Source organism: Balaenoptera musculus, chromosome 1 (assembly GCF_009873245.2).
Source record: "Balaenoptera musculus isolate JJ_BM4_2016_0621 chromosome 1, mBalMus1.pri.v3, whole genome shotgun sequence".
Taxonomy (NCBI): domain Eukaryota; kingdom Metazoa; phylum Chordata; class Mammalia; order Artiodactyla; family Balaenopteridae; genus Balaenoptera; species Balaenoptera musculus.
Genome location: NC_045785.1, coordinates 25041755 through 25059357, shown reverse-complemented (window position 1 = coordinate 25059357; position 17603 = coordinate 25041755). Strand labels below are relative to the sequence as shown.

At 56.5% G+C, this 17603-nt stretch overlaps 1 protein-coding gene across 5 annotated transcripts in view; it reads left to right on the top strand.

The window, feature by feature from the left end:
• Window positions 1-17603, top strand: part of COL16A1 (collagen type XVI alpha 1 chain) — a 50950-nt gene that overhangs the window by 17140 nt on the left and 16207 nt on the right. The window contains exons 28-51 of one of the 5 annotated variants that reach the window (XM_036866188.1): window positions 718-753; window positions 876-920; window positions 1220-1351; window positions 2132-2167; window positions 2393-2500; window positions 2817-2939; window positions 3046-3099; window positions 3317-3358; window positions 3666-3701; window positions 3787-3840; window positions 4023-4091; window positions 5977-6030; window positions 6122-6148; window positions 6849-6908; window positions 7080-7127; window positions 7260-7313; window positions 10754-10807; window positions 11031-11063; window positions 13186-13302; window positions 13389-13430; window positions 13512-13598; window positions 14414-14458; window positions 15333-15377; window positions 17112-17165. In XM_036866188.1, the coding sequence (XP_036722083.1) occupies window positions 718-753; window positions 876-920; window positions 1220-1351; window positions 2132-2167; window positions 2393-2500; window positions 2817-2939; window positions 3046-3099; window positions 3317-3358; window positions 3666-3701; window positions 3787-3840; window positions 4023-4091; window positions 5977-6030; window positions 6122-6148; window positions 6849-6908; window positions 7080-7127; window positions 7260-7313; window positions 10754-10807; window positions 11031-11063; window positions 13186-13302; window positions 13389-13430; window positions 13512-13598; window positions 14414-14458; window positions 15333-15377; window positions 17112-17165 (1455 nt within the window). The remainder of the gene's footprint in view (window positions 1-717; window positions 754-875; window positions 921-1219; window positions 1352-2131; window positions 2168-2392; window positions 2501-2816; window positions 2940-3045; window positions 3100-3316; window positions 3359-3665; window positions 3702-3786; window positions 3841-4022; window positions 4092-5976; window positions 6031-6121; window positions 6149-6848; window positions 6909-7079; window positions 7128-7259; window positions 7314-10753; window positions 10808-11030; window positions 11064-13185; window positions 13303-13388; window positions 13431-13511; window positions 13599-14413; window positions 14459-15332; window positions 15378-17111; window positions 17166-17603) is intronic. The other 4 variants (XM_036866209.1, XM_036866196.1, XM_036866203.1 and 1 more) reach the window with 4 other exon arrangements.

Sequence of the window (17603 nt, the reverse complement as noted above, 5' to 3'; positions counted from 1 at the left end):
CTGCCTTGAAGGTTCATCTGGTTTTCCTCTCCCCACTTCCTGTGCTTTAGATGTGCTGCCCTCCTTACTTTCTGGAATATGTCAAGAATGTTCCCACCTCTTAGATTTTGTACTTGTGGCTCCCACTGTCTAGAACATTTTTCCTCTCTACCTCCCCCTATTCTTTCATTGGCTGGCCTTTGTCTCGTCTTTCTGATAATAATTGTGGCTCACACTTCTCTGACCATCCTGTCTAAAACGGCCTCCCCTGCCTACTTTGTCTCATCACCCTGTTTATTTCCTTCACAGCACTCATCGCTATTCAGTTACAATTATTTAAAAGTTCTTGGTGTCCCTACAAGGGTGTAAGCTCCACAAGTGTGTTTGTCTGTGCTGTTCACTGCTACCTACTGGCACCTTGCTGAGTGCACAGTGTGTACAGGCATCCAGCGAGTGACTGTTGGATAAATGAATTCGTGATCTTTGTGTGCTGGGCCAGAGCTGAGGGTGGGGCTGGGATTCTGCAGAGTGAGGCTGGGGACAGAAACAGGCTGGCCACAGACTCCCCTGGGGACCTTGGGGAAATCCCTTTCCCTCTCTGGGTCTTGGTTTCCCTAGCCAGGAAATGGGGGGGGCGGTAGTTGGGGGTCCCAAGGGGTTATTTGTGTAGTTTGGGGTTTGGGAATGACCTAGAGTGGCCTCCTCACTTTGACCCTGTGTCCTCTGCTTTGCTCGCAGGGTAATTTCGGGGAGGCAGGGCCAGCCGGCAGTCTGGTAAGTGAGCTTTGGATGGCAACAGCTCTGAGGAGAAGGACAAGGTGGGACGCGGGGAGATGAGAGGCCCCAGCACGGCCCAGGCAGTTGCCGGGCATCACACACGGCTTCTTATCACACAGGGGCCTCCAGGGCCAGTGGGACCCACAGGCATCAAGGGGGAGAAGGTGAGTTGAAGACGTTCCCCACGCTGCAGCCAGTGCCAGCTTCCCAAACACACGCTTATCCTGCTCTACTTCAAACCCTCCGAGGCTCCCCACTGCCTGAGGGTAACATCTGATTCCTTAGCATGATGTCAGGACCCCTGAGGCCTTGGCCCCCACCTTCGTTTCTTACCTGTTTTCCCACAATGTCTCCTGAGATATCCCTTGGCAAGCACAGGTGCTATGTCAGGCCGGGCTACGTTCCCCAGCCCCAGATTCCAAACCTACCTGGGGTCCCCCAACTCTGTGTCCTTGCTTGGCAGGGGGAGCCTTGTGAGTCATGCGGAGCCCTGTCCAAGCACGAGGATGGGGACAGCCATGTGGTGGCCTTGCCTGGGCCTCCCGGAGAGAAGGGGGAGCCTGGGCATCCAGGCTTTGGCCTGCCAGGAAAACAGGTGAGTTCTGGGGCCTGTGGAGGTGGGATACAGGCAGGGCTTGAGGGGGACAGGGGCTGCCTGGGTCTCTAGGCTCCCTGTGCAGTGGGGAGTAGGTGAGAGTGTGTGGAGGGGTCAGTGCCTCTGTCCCCAGAGGGAGCTGGCCTGACAGGCCTCTGCCCTTCGTCCTGGGACACAGCATGGCCGGGTGTGCAGAAAGACCACCAACCTGGAACCAGACAGACCTGGGTTCGAAGTCCAGATCTGCCTTTTACTAGCCCTTTGGCTTGAGCCAGTTACTTCCCCTCTCTGTGCCTCTGTTTCCTACGCATGGTGTTGTTGTAAAGCCTAGGAACAATGTGTGTGAAGAACTTAGCAGCACACAATAGGCATTCAAGAAATGATAATTACCACTGTGGTGATTATTATTGTTACTGCTTTACTAATAGCAGTGAATGCTGACATAGTGTTCATCATGAGCCATGCACTGTTTCACATATATCAGCTATATCAGCTTGTGTAATCTCACAAGAACCCTACGAGGTAGAAGCCTGTGCTCTTTTTATTGTCCCCATTTGACAGATAAAGAAACCGAGGCACAAAGAGGTTAAGTAACTTGCCCAGGATCACCCAGGCAGGGAGCCTGGCTCAAGTCTCTTCTCTTGAATATTGCTTCACTAGAATGAGAGCAGAGATTTTGATCTGTCTTGTATATTGTATATTCCCGGAGTCTAACACAGTGCCAGACACTTAAGGGTGTCTAGTATGAGTGAATGGGTGCTGGAAATGCTTTCTCCTCAGGGCAAAGCTGGAGAGCATGGATTGAAGGGGCAGAAGGTAAGATAATTTGGTGGGCACGGGTGGGCACCACCTCCTCTCAGATGCCCTCCCCACCTCCTATTCCTGATTGCCCTGTGCCCACTCTCCACTCCCTGCCCAGCCTCCAGCCCCAGTGAAGGGCTCTGAGTGCCTGCAGGTCCCAAGAGGGCACCGTGCCCTGCCCTCCTTGAACCCTACTCCAGCTGGATCACCCCTGCCCTCTTTGAACCCTACTCCTTACAGGGCGATGCTGGGAATCCCGGAGATCCTGGAACACCGGGCACCATGGGGCGGCCGGGACTGTCGGGAGAGCCTGGGGTTCGGGGCCCTGCAGGGCCCAAAGGAGAAAAGGTCAGTCAGGCAGGGGGCAGTTTTTTGCATGAGCAGAAAGAGATTAGGCTGAGAGCTAGTGAGGGGAAGGACTTGGGGTCAGGCTGTGAGCCTCAGGGGATGCCAGAATCACTGGGTGGAGGCGCCTCAGCTATTCTCCGAGGCAGGGAGGAGAGCTAGGCGTGTCAGGGGCCAATTTTGATATCCCAGGCTGAGGAGGGGTCAGTGGAGGGGCAGAGCTTTCAGAAGGGCGCAAGGATCCCCTTTCCGATGTCTCCTCCCGGCTTGGCTGCCAGGCCTGGCTCATGAGCTCCTGGCTGTGCCCATCTCTGACCAGGGTGATGGCTGCACTGCCTGCCCCAGCCTGCAGGGGGCATTGACTGACAGGGCAGGACCACCTGGGAAGCCAGGCCTGAAAGGAGATCCGGGGCCGGAAGGCGTGGGCCGGCCTGGTAAACCGGTGAGTTCTGGCTACCTGCCCTCTTGTCCTTCCCTCCCTGGGCTTTCCTTCTCTCCCTCCTGCCCCATTTCCCTTGAGGGACCCATGGCTCACCTGTGTCTTTTAGGGCCAGCCTGGTCTACCAGGAGTTCAAGGACCCCCAGGACTGAAGGGCATACAGGTGTGTGTGTGAGTGTGAGGGCCTGCGCTGCAGCTCTGTGTGGGTGAGGGTGCGGATGCGGAGATGCGTGGGGACGGTGGGCCTGGAGGGGGGAATGGAGATCAGCTACAGAGCAGGGAGGAGGCGGAGGTGGAGGAGGTCCAGGAGGAGGGGCTGGGACAGGGGAGAAGGGTGAGTGGGGAATCTCAAGCGCAGGCTTGTCCTTCTGCCTCTTTAGGGAGAGCCAGGGCCTCCAGGAGTGGGAGTCCAAGGGCCCCAGGTGAGTCTCCAGCCTTACGCGTGCCTGCTTGCCTCCCAGCACTTCCCTAAGCCAGCTACTCACTCCCACCTGCCCCCCAAACCTCAGAGCTCTGCCTGCCCCCAGATGCTCAAGGGCACAGCCCTGGCCTGCGGTTGTTTCTGTTGGGGACTTTGGTTTTGACCCCCTGCCCCTCTCTGACCCTCAGAGTCTCCTTGTGGAGCTCTCCTGAGTTTGGGCTGGCAGACACCCCACCCCAGACCAGGTCTGCCGGCGGGGCAGGTTGGCTTGGGCAGCTGTGGCCCAGTCTGCCTTTTCTGACTTGCAGGGGGAGCCTGGAGCCCAGGGTTTGCCTGGCATTCAGGTACGTCTGCCTTGGGCCTGGAGGAGACGGGCAGGTGAAGGGGCCACTCTAGGATAGAGATAACTAAGTGTGCTTCCATCTGCAGGGGCTCCTGGGACCTCGGGGGCCACCTGGCCCTGCTGGAGAGAAGGGTGCCAAGGTGAGCCTCTGCCTGTTTGGGCTCTAGACTTGTAACACTTCGGAATGTCCTGGCAGTGGGCACGGGGGACATGGGAGCTGAGGGATGTTTGTCAGAGGGCTGCCCAAGGCCTGGTCTCACCTGCTGGATTGTAGCTAGCTTCAAACTCTGGCCCTGCAACCTTTGTACCCTCTCTTCCACAGGGATCTCCAGGGGTGAAAGGAGCCACTGGGCCTGTGGGACCTGCTGGTGCCAGTGTCTCTGGGCCTCCGGTAAGGGCCCTCCCCCACGCTCCACACTGGGGATGTTGCTTGGACCAAGGGCGTTGCCGCCAGGAAGAGGGCATGGGGCTGACCCTGCCTGTCCCAGCAGCATGGGGGATGGGAGGAGAGAGGCCTCAGCCTGGCCCGGCCTGGGAGAAGGAAGACCGCCCTGTTTGGGGGGAGCCCCTGAAGAATGATAGTATTGAACACCACCAGTTTTTGAGCAGTGACCGTGCTGAGGCCCTGTGCTAAGCTCTAAACAAACAGAGATTCACTTAATCCTCACAACAGTCCCGTAAGGGAACGGCTATGATTATCCCCATTTCACAGATGAGGAAACTGAAGGCCAGAGAGTGAGGAGACAGAGCCGGGACTTGAACCCAGGTCTGTCTGACTCAAAGCCCATATGCTCTGCCCGCCACCCTCCACTTCAAACCTTGGAGTCATTCGGGATCATCTAAAACAGTGCTGCCCAATAGAACTCTCTACCCTGCCCGAGACGTGGCCACCAGCCCCACATGGCTGTTGAGCACTCAAAGTGTAGCTAGTGTGACTGAAGAACTAAACTTTAGATTTAATTTTAATTATTTTAAATTTAAGTAGCCGCATGTGGCTATTGGCTACCGTACTGGCCCGCACAGATCTATCCAGACCAGCAACACTTTCAACCTTGTTACCCTCAAGGACCTCCCTTTATTGCTGTCCCACCAGTGATTCCCATGTTCTGAAAGATGTGTCTGTTGAACAAATTGCATAGATTAGGTAATAATATACGCATTTCCTCATTTTTATTCATCAAAGACCTGTATAATAGCTAGCTTTGACTCCACATGAATCCACTAGAATTTTTTAAGATGATATAATTCTAGCCTAAATCAAAGAAATGATACCTTTCAGCCAGCCTGTGTCATGTCAGGTTGTGGGCAAATGTATAATTTTTCCTAGGCTTTTGGTAATGTTGAAAATAGCCTGTGAACTGTATCTTTTCTGTCTTTATGGATCCCTAGAGAAATTCCAGACCCAGTTTGGGAATCACAGATGGATTCCTCCTGAGGGTGCGCTGAAGCCCAGAGGGGTCGCGGCCTTGCCCAGGTCCCCACCGTCCGTGTGGTTGCCTAGCACAGCTAGGTAGTCAGGGTCCCCGCCTGTCCCAGGGAGCTCCCAGTAAAGGCAGAGGTGAAGGTGAAGGTGAAGCCGGCCCTGGTTCTCAGGGAGCTTTGAGTCCCACATGCGAAGGTGGCCTGTCCCACAGGACAGCAGCCGTCAGAGAGCCCTGCTGACTTCTCCAGACTGCCTTCCCTCAAGTTGAATCCCATCTGGGAGGTTTCCCAATTCTGGCGCCACACTTACGAGTTGTGTGACCTTAGGCCAGTGACAGCCTCTCAGGGCCTTCAATTCCTTGTTGACAAATCAGGGCTGAAATTCCCGTCTCCTCCTTAAATCAACTGAGAGAACTTTTATGATGGAGAGAATTGTGTCAAACACTAAAGGGTAAGAGGACAGAGCAGGGACTTTGGGCCGCACAGACCTGGGTGCAGCCGTGCTGTTGGGTCTATTACAAAATGTCTTTAAGCCTCCGTTTCCTCACCTGTATAATGGAACAATACCATCCTGCAGGGCTGGGAGTGGGGATTCCATCCAGTGCTCCCTGACAGGTGCTTGGCCCAGTGTCTGACACCAAGAAGGTGCTCAGGAAATGCCAGTGTTCTTCCTCCTTCCTCCTCGCCTTGTCTCTTGGGCCTCAGTCTCCTACTCTAGGACATGGGCACTGGGATGTGGGTTCCAGGGGAGCCTGGCACTGCTTCTGTTTGTCCTATCACCCTCCCCTGCTGGCAGGCCAGATGGCTGGCTGCTGTCCAGCCTTGCCCACTGACCCTGGGCTCTCTCCCTTCAGGGCCCTGATGGGCAGCAAGGACAGACTGGACTTCCAGGAGCCAGAGGGATGTTGGTGAGTACCGTGTCGTGGGGCAGCAGGAAGCCACAGCTGGCCCTTTCTCCACACCCCTATCTACTCATCCCCCTGTGTTTCTTCCCTGCAGGGTGAAAAGGGAGAGCAGGGAGAAAAGGTAAGTCCCAGGGACCTGTGACCAATACTCTGGGGAAATTAGCAGCCCCTGGAGCTCTGCCACCCAGGGGACCCTCTGCACTTGGCTGTGGCTCTGGACTGAAGGATGGGTGCTGAGGAGTCATCCTGGTCTCCTTGCCACCCACTAGCTCCCTGGTTGCTGGCCCAGGGCTCAACCAGGATCCCAGGAGACCCAGAGAGCTCCAAGGCCCCCATGGGAGGCAGCTGCATTTTCAGATGGATGCTGAGTTACAGGACAGGGGAAGGAACTGAGTTCAGAAGGACTAGTGAGAGGACAGGGATATGAGGGACCAGGAGAGAAGGGCATGGAAGCCAGGCTGGGCCAAGGGGAATGGGGCTGAATACTTATGCAGCAGCCGACAATGATGAAGCGAAAAATGCAGTAACACCAAGAGCTGTTGATGGCCGAGTGCTTGGCACATGGCAGGAACTCTATATACATTCATCCTTTCCATCCTCATGACAGTCTGTGCATTTGGTATTATTATCCCCATTTTATAGATGAGGAGACTGAGGTTCAGAGAGGTTGAACAGATTACCCAAGGGTACAGTCAAAAGAGGCCGATCCTGGATTTAAACCCTGACCTCTCCATCTCTAGAGCCTGCCCTGCCGCCCAGCTGTTGATTTCCAGAGGGTCCTCCATCCTCGCCCCTGCTGACAAAGGCTCTTTTCTTTTCAGGGTGAGCCAGGGGAGTGCTCCTGCCCCTCCCGAGGGGACCCCATCTTCTCTGGCATGCCGGTAAGTGGTGCCGAGAGCCTTTGCCCCCAGCCTGGGGGTGAGGCCTGGCTTCCGGCCTTGTGCCCAAGACGCACAGGCCCCTGCGCCCCAGCCAACTGCGTCCCCACGCAGCCCTGTGCTTTGTGTGGACATTGCCTATAACCTTCTTTTGCGATCCCCACTCCCACCCAGGGTGCTCCGGGACTTTGGATGGGCAGCTCCTGGCAGCCGGGCCCGCAGGTGTGTGTCGCTTGTCTCCTCTGTCTCTCCTCTTGTCCGCCAGCATCCCGAGGCTTGCCCATCCTAACGCCAGCGCCCCCAGCGATGGGGCAGAACTTTCTTCTGGATCTGATGGTTTCTTCTCTCCTTCAGGGTCCTCCGGGTATTCCTGGACCACCAGGCCCCCCTGGAATGCCTGGGCTTCAGGTAAAGAGGGAGAAGAGAAGCGGGGGGCAAGGCAACAGGGCGCACGCTCTGTGCCAGACCCCAAGTGTGCCGCTCCCCTGCCCCAACGCTTGTATGTGTCATTTCTCACTCCTTGTGCTTCCGCTTCCCAGAGTGGTACGGAGGACGCACTGGTCCCTGAGGGCAGGCTGTGTGTACTCCCAGACCTTTTTTTGAGGAATGCCCTGTTGTTGTAGCCCAGGTACCCCACTGACACCTGTGTCAAGCTCGGGCCTTGGTCAGCTGTCAGGAACCCAGAACCTGGGTCAGCTGACAATCCTTGACACTGGTGCAGAGCTCACCATTTTGGAGCAGCGTTCAACATTCATTCATGCAACGAAAGTTTTGCACACCTAGTATTTTCCAGGCACTGTTTTAGGTGCTGGCAATACAGCAGCGGACAGAAAGAAATCTCTGCCCTCTGGGAGCTTGCATTCTAGTAAGAGAGACAGGCGATAAGCAAGAGAAATAAATAAAATACAGTATGTTAGAAAGTGATATGTCCTGATGAGAAGGTTAAAGCAGGGAGTGAGGATAGAAAATGGGAGGAGCCCAGGGAAGATATTTGAGAAAAGTGTTGAAAAGAAGGGGATGTTTAAATCAAGACTTAAAGGAAAAAAAGGGAAAAAGAAAAAATAAAAAGACTTGAAGGAAATGAGGAGAGAGCCTGCAAAGGAGAGTATTCCTGACAGATAGACAAGGGAGCAGGTACGAAGGCCCCGGGGGTGGGAACGTGCCTGCCATGTTTGGAGAATAGGAAGGAGGCCAGGGAGTGAGGGGCGAGCAGTAGGAGTTGAGATCCTTGTGGCATCATGATTAGAGTGTGTGTTCCAGAACCAGGCAGCCTGACTTTGAATCACAGCTCTGCTACGTGTTAGCTTTGTGATGCTGGGTAAGTTACTTACCCTCTCTGTGTCTCAGTTCCTTCATCTGTTAAGTGGAGATATTGTAATTACAGAACCTACCTCATGGGGCTTTTGTGAGTATTAAGCAAGTTAATGCTTGCTAAATGTGTAGAACCTTGCCTGGCATATAGTGAATGCTCGGAAGGCATTAGCCATCATTATGACAACAACTACTGTTATGATTTTACATCCATTCTCTCGCATTTGTTTGAGCCTTACATCAACTCCAATAGGAAGGTGGTGGATCCCTAAGTCAAGCTGGGCACGGTGAGGTTCTGGGAGGTGAAATATCTTGTCTGAAGTCATCGGCTACGAATTGGCAGTGCTGGACTGGGGCTTTCCTGTGCAGGGCACTTTCTTCTGCCCTCCACTGCCCTGCAGGGTGGCTCCCCAAGGTTTGCATGCCAGGCCACACTTCCCAGAGGCCCTAGGAGGCACAGACAGTAGCTTCTGTATTTCTGGCTCCCAGCTCCTGGAGGAGTGAGTCTCACCTGAAAAGGCAGAGCAGGACTGCGTGGAAGCTTTTTACAAACTACTCTCCCCCCTCTGCCCTGATGATTTTATATATACCTCCCTTCACCCTGGGCTGAGAATCTGCTCTGGTGGGCCCCCTTTGCTGATGGGAGCCTCTCTCAGTATTCCAATTCTCTGTCTCATTGAGAGCTCAGAATTAGAGCCAACTCTGGGTCCCCCACAGGCCAGCCACACCTTTACCAAGTGTCCGGGCTTCCTGCTGCACTGCCAGGAAACAGGAATCAGGCTGCAGGGGGCTTGCAATTTGCTTGGAGAAACGTGAGAGTCATTTCAAAGTGACCCATTAACAAGCGCATGCAGATGTCATGTGAACCCTGCCAAGGCATGCTGGGGGAACGAGGCAGAAAAGAGTGACTGCCACCGAGTTTGGTCCCAGGCACCAGAGTCCTCTTCTGGCACCAGTGCTGGAGACCAAGCCGAGGCTGCTGCTTGTGGGCACCTGCCCCGTGCCAGGCAGGGTGCAGGTCCCCTTCCCTGGTCGTCTCCTGCAGTCCTTTCAAGGAAGGGAGGGCCCAGCAGCTCCTCTCTTCAGGTGCAGGAACAGGCTCAGAGATAGACAGCATCCAGAGCTCCAGTAATCCCCATCCATTCCTACAGACGTTAAGAAGTGTGCGGCTCGGTAGCTAGTAGACAGTGCATAGTAGCTCTTCACTTCTACAGTAGAACAAGTGGGAGGTATAGTTCTGGGCACGCAGAAAAAGAAAATCACAAAGTATCAGGCTTGAACTAACACAGACAATGGAGAGTGGGGCAGGGAATGAATGATCATTTAGGGGCATGATTAGAATTAACACGGTCACGGTGTTTCCCCTGTGCCGGGGGCTGTTCTAAGCACTTTGCCTTCTTAACTCGTTGAGGGCTCGGAATGAGCAGGGCTGGGTGACGGCACGTGGAGGGGCAGGAGGGGCCGGGGGAGACGGACTCCAGGTCTGACTCAGGCCTGGTGGAGCCTGGCCTGAGATCGGGCGGGCTGCCAGGGAGGGTAACGTGTTCTATTGCTGGGAGCTGGGACTTGAAGGGAGGCCAGCTCTCAGAGCGGGCCAAGGAAATCCTGTGTCGGGGCAGCGGGTGAGCAGCAGTGCGTCCGCTCGGCGTGTATCTGAGGCATGCCTCCTCCGGGTGGGGCACTGGGGGTTTCAAACCGAACACACTCCCTGCCTCCATGGAGTATTTAAGATGCAGATGTGCACTGTGAGTCTGTAAGGGGAACAGAGTCTGGGTGGTAAACATTTAACATGAGCATCCCTCGTGCCATGCTCTGTACTAAGTTCCTTATAGCCGTGATCTCCTTTAAGCCTCACCACAAACTACCACTGTTTTACAGAAAAGGAAACTGAGGCACAGAGATTCCCCCCCCACCTCCCCGCAAGTAACCTGACAAAAGTTGTACAGGTAGTGAGTTAGAATTTGCACCTAGATGGGTATGACTCCCAGGCCTCCACCCTGTGTGTGCCTGAGTGTTCTGGGGAATGTCTTTTGAGGAATGATGCAGAAATCGTGGTTAAGAGAGGGGTTGAAGCCAGTGGTCCTCAATCTGAATTTCACCGCTGTGCCTTGCTCGTCCTGTGACCTTTAGCAAGTTGCTTGCCTCTCTGAGTTCGTCGTCTTGTTTTTAAGATGGAGATAACACTTACCTCACCAAAACAACTGTGGTGATTAAATGAGAAAATATAGTGAGAAAATATAGGAAAAGTACTTAGCACAGAAAGAAATAATAGTTATTTACTATATAGAAGACCCACTGCCCTGACATGTAGGGGAAGAAATCATTTGGACTGGTTTTGGGGGGTGGGTCACCCCTCTGGGTCTCCTCAGCTCCTCCTACAAAAAGTCTGGAGACTTTTGAGCTGAGAATAGACGTCAGCCAGGGCTCTCAGCTCTTCAGGATGAGGGGGAGAGGCAGTGGCGATGGTGAGAAAGAATCTGGGTGACCTACAGGCTAGAGAGAGGTGTCCACTCACCCGTGTCTCTTCTTGGCTGCAGGGAGTGCCGGGGAACAACGGTTTGCCAGGACAGCCTGGGCTGACTGCAGAGCTGGTAGGTACCGGCCTGGACTCACTGTCCTGCGCCGCCCCTGCTCTTCCCAGGGCTGAGCTTGCCATGCTAGCGCCTCTAGCTGCTGTGGGGGTCCCTCCTCCCTCCGTCTTCCGAGGCTGGGAGAAACCTGGATGCCACGTGGCTTCCCGAGGTTCCACCTGGTGCCATAAGTCTCCGTCCCCCTTCCGCTCGCCCTCTGAGCCCTCGTGTCTGTCTCTTGCAGGGATCCTTGCCCATTGAACAGCATGTCCTTAAGGTAAGAGAGTCAGAGGGAGGGCCTAGGAACTGGCAGGGGTTCCCCTAAGGGGATCGCTGTAGTAAGCGCTCAGCTGCATGGCACCACACACAGAGAGCTGCAGATGGAGCTGTTTGTGGGAACCGTGCATGCCAGGCATCTAGCTGAGGGGGCCTAGTCAGGGGCCGGCTCGGAACAGACTCCCAGTCAGTGTTTGTTGAGCGAGTGTTTGAAGGAATCCTGTGAAGGCACCCAGATAGGTGGCCATGGGTGCTCTGGGCAGTGGTAACACGGAGACCTGCCTGCAGCAGTTGCCAGTGAGGTCACACGGGGGCAGGGCAGGGAAGGTGAAAGTGCACTTGGAGGGCAGTCAGGCAGGGATTTGCGAAGGTTATGTTCTATGATAGGGCTGGGTAGGGGCCTGGAAGAAGGCTCCGGCTGTCCTCTGCTCAATCCAGAAAGAATCCAGGGAGGAGAAGGGATTTGAGAGGTGATTCTAGTGGGGCAAGAAAGAGGACTTGGGGCCTGAAGGGAGAGTCGGCCTGTGCCAGGGTCTGTCAGTAGCATTAAGACCATGCTCGAGGGCTGTGGCCTGGTCTGATCTCCCACGCTGGGCACCACGGGTGCCACAGCGCTTCCTTGCTCAGTTACCTCTAGAGACCAGATCAGGACTCTTCCCTCCTCCAGCTCAGCATCCTTTGGGGTCCCTCCCACGCCTTGGCCTCCAGAGCCCCTGTCCTGGTCACCCCCTTCTAGCACTGGCTGGTCAGTGCCCTGGAGCTCCCACGACCCCAGTGGTCCTGGTCAGGACAGAGCATGGGGACCGCCTGCCCCGCCGCTGCTCTGGACAGCAGTCATCTCCAGAAGCAGCCTGAGGTCGGGTTATCCTCCTGGCGGCAGCTACAGGTTGGATCACGGCAGGGTTGTGGCAGTGAACCCCCGCTCTTCTGCCCTAGGCCTCTGGCAAGCCAGGGTTCCCCAAGTCCTGCCCCTGGGCAAGTGATTATGCGACTCCAAATGCAGGATTCGACATTTCTCTGTGTAACATGTTGTCTGATGGCTTCTTGATGAAGTGCTCCACGGAGGGCCCCCAACAGGAACTGAGTGTGGTCTGGAGAAGGGGTCAGATGGGCACCGACAGCCCAGAGGAAGCCTGGGCCTGTGGACAGAGCGCTTCCTTGGCCCTCAGACAGACCAAGGTCCGATCCAGGGTCCCACTTACCTTAGACAAGTCATGCTGTCTCTCTGAGCCTCGGCTTTCTCATCTCCAGAGCGCTTATAAGATGACCTGCCTCATTGCAGTGTCAGGGTTGAATGTGATAATGTGCAAGGCCTGTCACCATTGCTGGCATCATGGGTGCTGAGTAAATGACAACCATTATCATTGAGCTTTGCAGCGAACAGTGGAGGTGGAGCAGCATCTCCTCTAGGGGCCCGTGGACATCCCGCCGGGCCGTGGATAGATGCCAGGCTCCCGAGTCCTCTGAAACTGTAGTCTAGTTTTCACTAGTAGGTTTCATTTTGAGGGGAAGCGGACTCACAGCTTCCATCAAACTCTCAGAGAGGTCTGTGACCCAAAGAGCTTAAAGCCTCCAGGTAAGAGGAGGACTTTCTTGTCAGGAAGACTTCAGGCCCGGCCCACTGGGGAGCCTGTAACAGCCGTGATCCACTGGGAAGTGCAGGGCAGGCCCCATCCCAGAGGCTGTCTGCGAAGGGCCTGGCTCCTCCTGCAGCTGTTTCCTTTGCTCCCTTGGGCAGAGAAGCTGGTGTTTGGAGCTGGCCTTTTCAGTCTAAATCCTCGTGGCATGTCCTCACACTGGGTGCAGGTTGCAGGAACAGCCGGGACAGATGGTCCCTCCCCGGGCCCCTCCGCCTCCTCCCACACGCCTGTCTGGAAAGTGGCGTTGGCTTGGCCCTACCGGAGCTTCTTCCTGGAGGAAACTCAAAGCCAGTGTTGGGATCGGGTCCCTTGAGGATACAGCAGAGCTGCCGCAGACATGTGGCTGGGGAGGAAGAGAGTGGGTGGGTGCCGGCCAGCAGGGTGCCCCTGGCTGAGTTCGGAGTGGGTTTCCCCCATGAGGCCCACCCTGGCCTTCTCCGACCCGGGCCCCATGCCACCCCCCCCCCACCTTTGTCTCATCAGAGCATCTGCGGGGACTGTGTCCAGGGGCAGACGGCCCACCCGGTGGCCCTCCTGGAAAGTGGAGAGAAGGGAGACCAGGGTATCCCCGGCGTGCCAGGCCTCGACAGCTGCGCCCGGGTAGGAGGCTGGGCTCGGGGTGGCCTTGGTGCAGGGCGAGCTCCCGGCTGCTCCCCGCTGACCGGGCCTCTGGCTGTCGTCCGCAGTGCTTCATGGAGCGGGAGCGCCCGAGAGCTGAGGAGGCCCGGGTGAGTGGGCCTCCGTCTTCTCTTCACCCCCTGCCCCGGGCCCCACGGGGCTGCTCACACTCACCGTCCATCCCGCTCCAGGGGGACAACAACGAGGGAGATCCGGGCTGTGTAGGGAGCCCCGGCCTGCCCGGTGCTCCAGGACTGCCCGGCCAGAGAGGAGAAGAGGTAAGAGCGGGGCCCTCGCCTGGGCTGGACCCTGAGGCGGCTGGGGTCTCCACTTCAATGACCTCCAGTTCCCGAGGGCAGTTTCCTTCCTGCCAAAAGTCTTCTCGGGCCCTCCGGTGGCTCCCTGCCTCTCTTGGGAGTCTTTCAGGGGCCTTCAAGGCCTTAGGTCACCGGCGCCCCGCGCTGCTCTGGCCTCACCTGCTCTCCTGGCACCGGGCCTCCTCGCAGCTCTGGGCCCCGGGCCACTCTTCCTCCCCTGGCCTTGCTGCTCCCTCAGCCTGCAACTCTCCTCCAAGGCCCGCTCCTTCACCCCTTCAGCCCTTTGCTCACATATCACGTTCTCGGTGAGACACTCCCTGACCACCCTCTCTAAAATAGAACTCGCACACCCGTGCTCAATGCCCAGTCCCTCTCTCTGCCCCACACTCCTCACTGTGTGGCATCCTGTGTATTCCCTTCATTCGGGAACACGCCACAGGTGTCTACTGAGCACCGCCCGGGTGCCAGCCTCTGTTCCATGCACTACTGTCCACCTCTCCCTAGAATGTAAGCGCCACAAGGTGGGGATTTTAATGGTCCATTTGTCATTGTGTCCTCAGCCCCTGGACCAGTGCCCAGTACATAATAGCTGCTCGATAAATGTTTGTTGGATGATTGAATGAACCGAATGAAAGGTTTAACGTCAGCTTTAACATCCTGCTCTGACAGCACTGCCTGTTGACTGGGTCTGTGGCAGGCTGGGAGGAGGGCTGCGGAGACCTCGGGGCGCTGTGGGCCTGAGCCTCTTCATCCATATTCCCTGGCTTCCTTTGCAGGGTTCGCCCGGCATGAGGGGCTCTCCGGGTCCTCCAGGCCCTATTGTAAGTATCTGTGGGTTTCCTGGCCTGCTTGAGAGGCTCTCAGAGGGGTTGTAAAGCCAGACACCGTTCTGCTGCCTTGTCTCCGGGAAGCTGGGCAGGACAGAAAGAGGGAACTTCCTTTCCCTCTCCTTTCCCTCGTCAGAGCATCTGCGGGGACTGTGGCCTCCCGCCACCGAACCCCCAGAACAGGCCTGCTCCGCCCCGCTCTGCCTGTGGTCCTGCTTAGAGGAGGCCCTCAGGGCGCGTCCTTGTTTCTGCAGCCCTGTCCCTGCTGTGTTTTGCACCCATGGCTCATGGTCTGGACAGCCAGGAAAGCGTGTGGCAACCTTCAGACAGGGGCCAGGGGCTAAGATGGAGCGGCCCTCTATCGCTCTGTAGGGCCATCTCTAAGACAAGCCTACAAAGGCTAGACTAGGAGCATCTACCCTGGAGTCCTCTGTGGTGTTGATATGGCAGGAACATAGAAGTGACTAGGAAAGCCTGGAAGAACTGAAAATGCTTTCTTTGGAGGAAAAAAAAAATGGCTGGTGGGAGCCTCTTAGAACCAGGGAGTCCCCACCTGGGGGCTCATGGAGGTCAGGTAACAGGCATGATGGGCTTCCACTCTGGCACCAGGATTCACTCGGACTCGGGAAGACTTGGGCAGGTGGTTTGACTCTGGGGGCTGTTGCGCATCTCTACTGATGGCAGAGCCATTCTTCCTGGAGCCGAGGCGAGGAGCAGACGTATTCTGGGCCAAGACTTGGGATGAGTCTCTTTTCCAGCTGCCTTGAAAATATTCCCGTGACTTCCTCTCCCCGTGACCTCTCAGCCCCAGACTGTGACCCAGGGTTACCGTGCTTGTGAGATGTGACCTGCCTGTTTCTCCCACCAGGGCCCCCCAGGTTTTCCTGGTGCTGTTGGCTCCCCCGGATTGCCTGTAAGAACCTAGCGCTGCTCGACCTCCCCTTCCCCTGCCAGCCAGGTCTCTGTGGCTTTTGCTTGTCTCCCTTCCTGTCGTGCCCTGGCCTCCCTCCTCCATGTTTGTCGTTGTCCCCCTGCAGGCTCGGTAGCTAACGACACAGGTTCCCTGAGGTCCCAGCAGCTTGGACGGCCTCCCAGTCTCTGACTTCTTTTCATTTCTCCCTTCTCCCTCTTCTCCTGCTTTCCCTCTCTCATCTTCTCTCTTCTCCCCCCTTCCGTTTCCCTTTTTCTCTCCCACAGTCACACATCACTCCCCCTAAATCCTCTGGAGCTATTTTACCTTCTTATTTTAAGCTGGTGCCTCTAGGGGCCTCTTTATCCCTGCCTTCTCACTCTGCCTCCTGCTTCTCCCACCTTTGGTGTTGACTGAAGATTTGCTGAAAGTAGTTCTTGGGGCCCTGCCAGGCACCTGGCCCAGAGCCCGGCAGAGACGCCAAAGCTTTAGGGCTTCACACTGCAGGCTGGCACAGGTTTGCTGCCCTGCTGCTTGGCAGGGCTGTCCAGAGGCGCCCCAGGGATTTCAAGGCGGCCATGCTTGCAACTTTTCCCATCATCCTAGAGGAAACTTCCTCCTCTTCCTTTCCTCTTCTTTGGCTCCGGTCCCAGTCTGCTCTGAGGCTGGGCACGTGATGCCAGCAGTAGGGCTTCTGGGTGTCGTGGGGCCCTGCCCCTCTGTGCCCAGTGTCTTGGCCGCCTCCTTCTGCCAGGTGTCGTTAATTGCTCTGCCTTCGTCATCGTCACAAGTATGTTTGAGTCATCCTCATCCTCACTGTTGCTCCCTCCTGGGTCATGGAAACTAACCTCCTGTTTGTCAGATTTCGTGTCCCTGGGGCCTAGCTCCTCTCCTCCCAGGCCTGGTGATGGAGGCTCAGGGAGCAAGGCCTCTCCTTGTCACAGCTCCATCTGTCCCCACGTCCTCATCCTGGCCGGACCTTGTCTGTTTCTGCTTGCTTGGGTGAAGGGGCCATCTGTCCGTCTAGCCATCTGCCTTGTGTTGTGGAAAGGTTTGGGTGCCGTTTCTTGAGGGCACAAGGGAGAAGGGGCAGACACGGCCCCTTAATGGTGCGGTGCATCCACGAAGGCCAGGGCGAGGAGTGAGGAGGGATGGGGGCTCTGGCTTTGATTGAAGTGGATATCCCTTCCCACCTAGAAAGTGAAGGGACTGCTCTGGAGGGAGCCTTCCCATGTCCCTCCCCAGCATCCCTAAAAGAATGTGGTTTTTGGCTGGGGCAGGGGGTTGGAGAGGTAAGTGTTGGGAGTCGGGTGATACATTTTGGTGGGAAGCATCACTCTAGGGACCCCTCTCTGGACAGTTGCCCCTCAGGGGGAGCACATGTGTCACCCTCCTAAAGGTGCACCCCAGACAGTGGTCACAGTAGGGCACACCAATGACAGCCGCCTGAGAAGTACCTTCTGAGAGTCACCCGACTGGGCGGGCATATCTCTGTGGTGACCTGTCTCGGGGGGCATGCTCCTGAGAGGCACCCTTACGTGGGAATTTACACCTCTGATAGTTACCCTTCTGGGCACACCCTCTATGGTCATTTTTCTGGGGACACTAGGGGGGGCCACCAGCAGCCCCCCACCTTTGCCTAGAATGGGAACAGAGGGCTGGGGGGCTGCAGGGAGGAGTCAGGGGCTGCGTGGAGACTGCCCTCCCCTGCAGTTTCTCATGATTTTTCTCTCCAAGGGTCTTCAAGGAGAGCGAGGCCTCAGGGGCCCGACAGGAGAGAAGGGGGAACCGGTAAGCGGAGGCAGCAGGGGATGGAGGTAGATGAAGAGCCCTGGGGAGACGGAGGTTGGGCCCCCCGGGATGGCTGCTGGGTGGAAGATGGGAGGTGGACTCCTTCTTTTGAAACTCTTTGCCCCTCAGCCCTGATTCCCTCAGTATTGGGGGATCCCTCAGGATCAAAGGAAGTTGATCTCCATGTGCCCTGACTCCCTGTAAGGGGCAAACACCTCCATCCCTGGGGGCTTTCTCCTCCCTCTTCCTGCAGCGTTCAGCATGCCCCTTGCACTGCCCCCACCCGGGTCCTCATCATCCCCTGCCCTGGGCCTTCTCCTCTGGCTCAGCTCCCAGCGTCCAGGACTGTGGTGGTGATCACAACCGAGGGGAGCTGGGTCTGGGGGAAATGGCCCAAGGGGGCGGCTGTAACCGGGGCATCTGCTGAGGGGCAGCTCC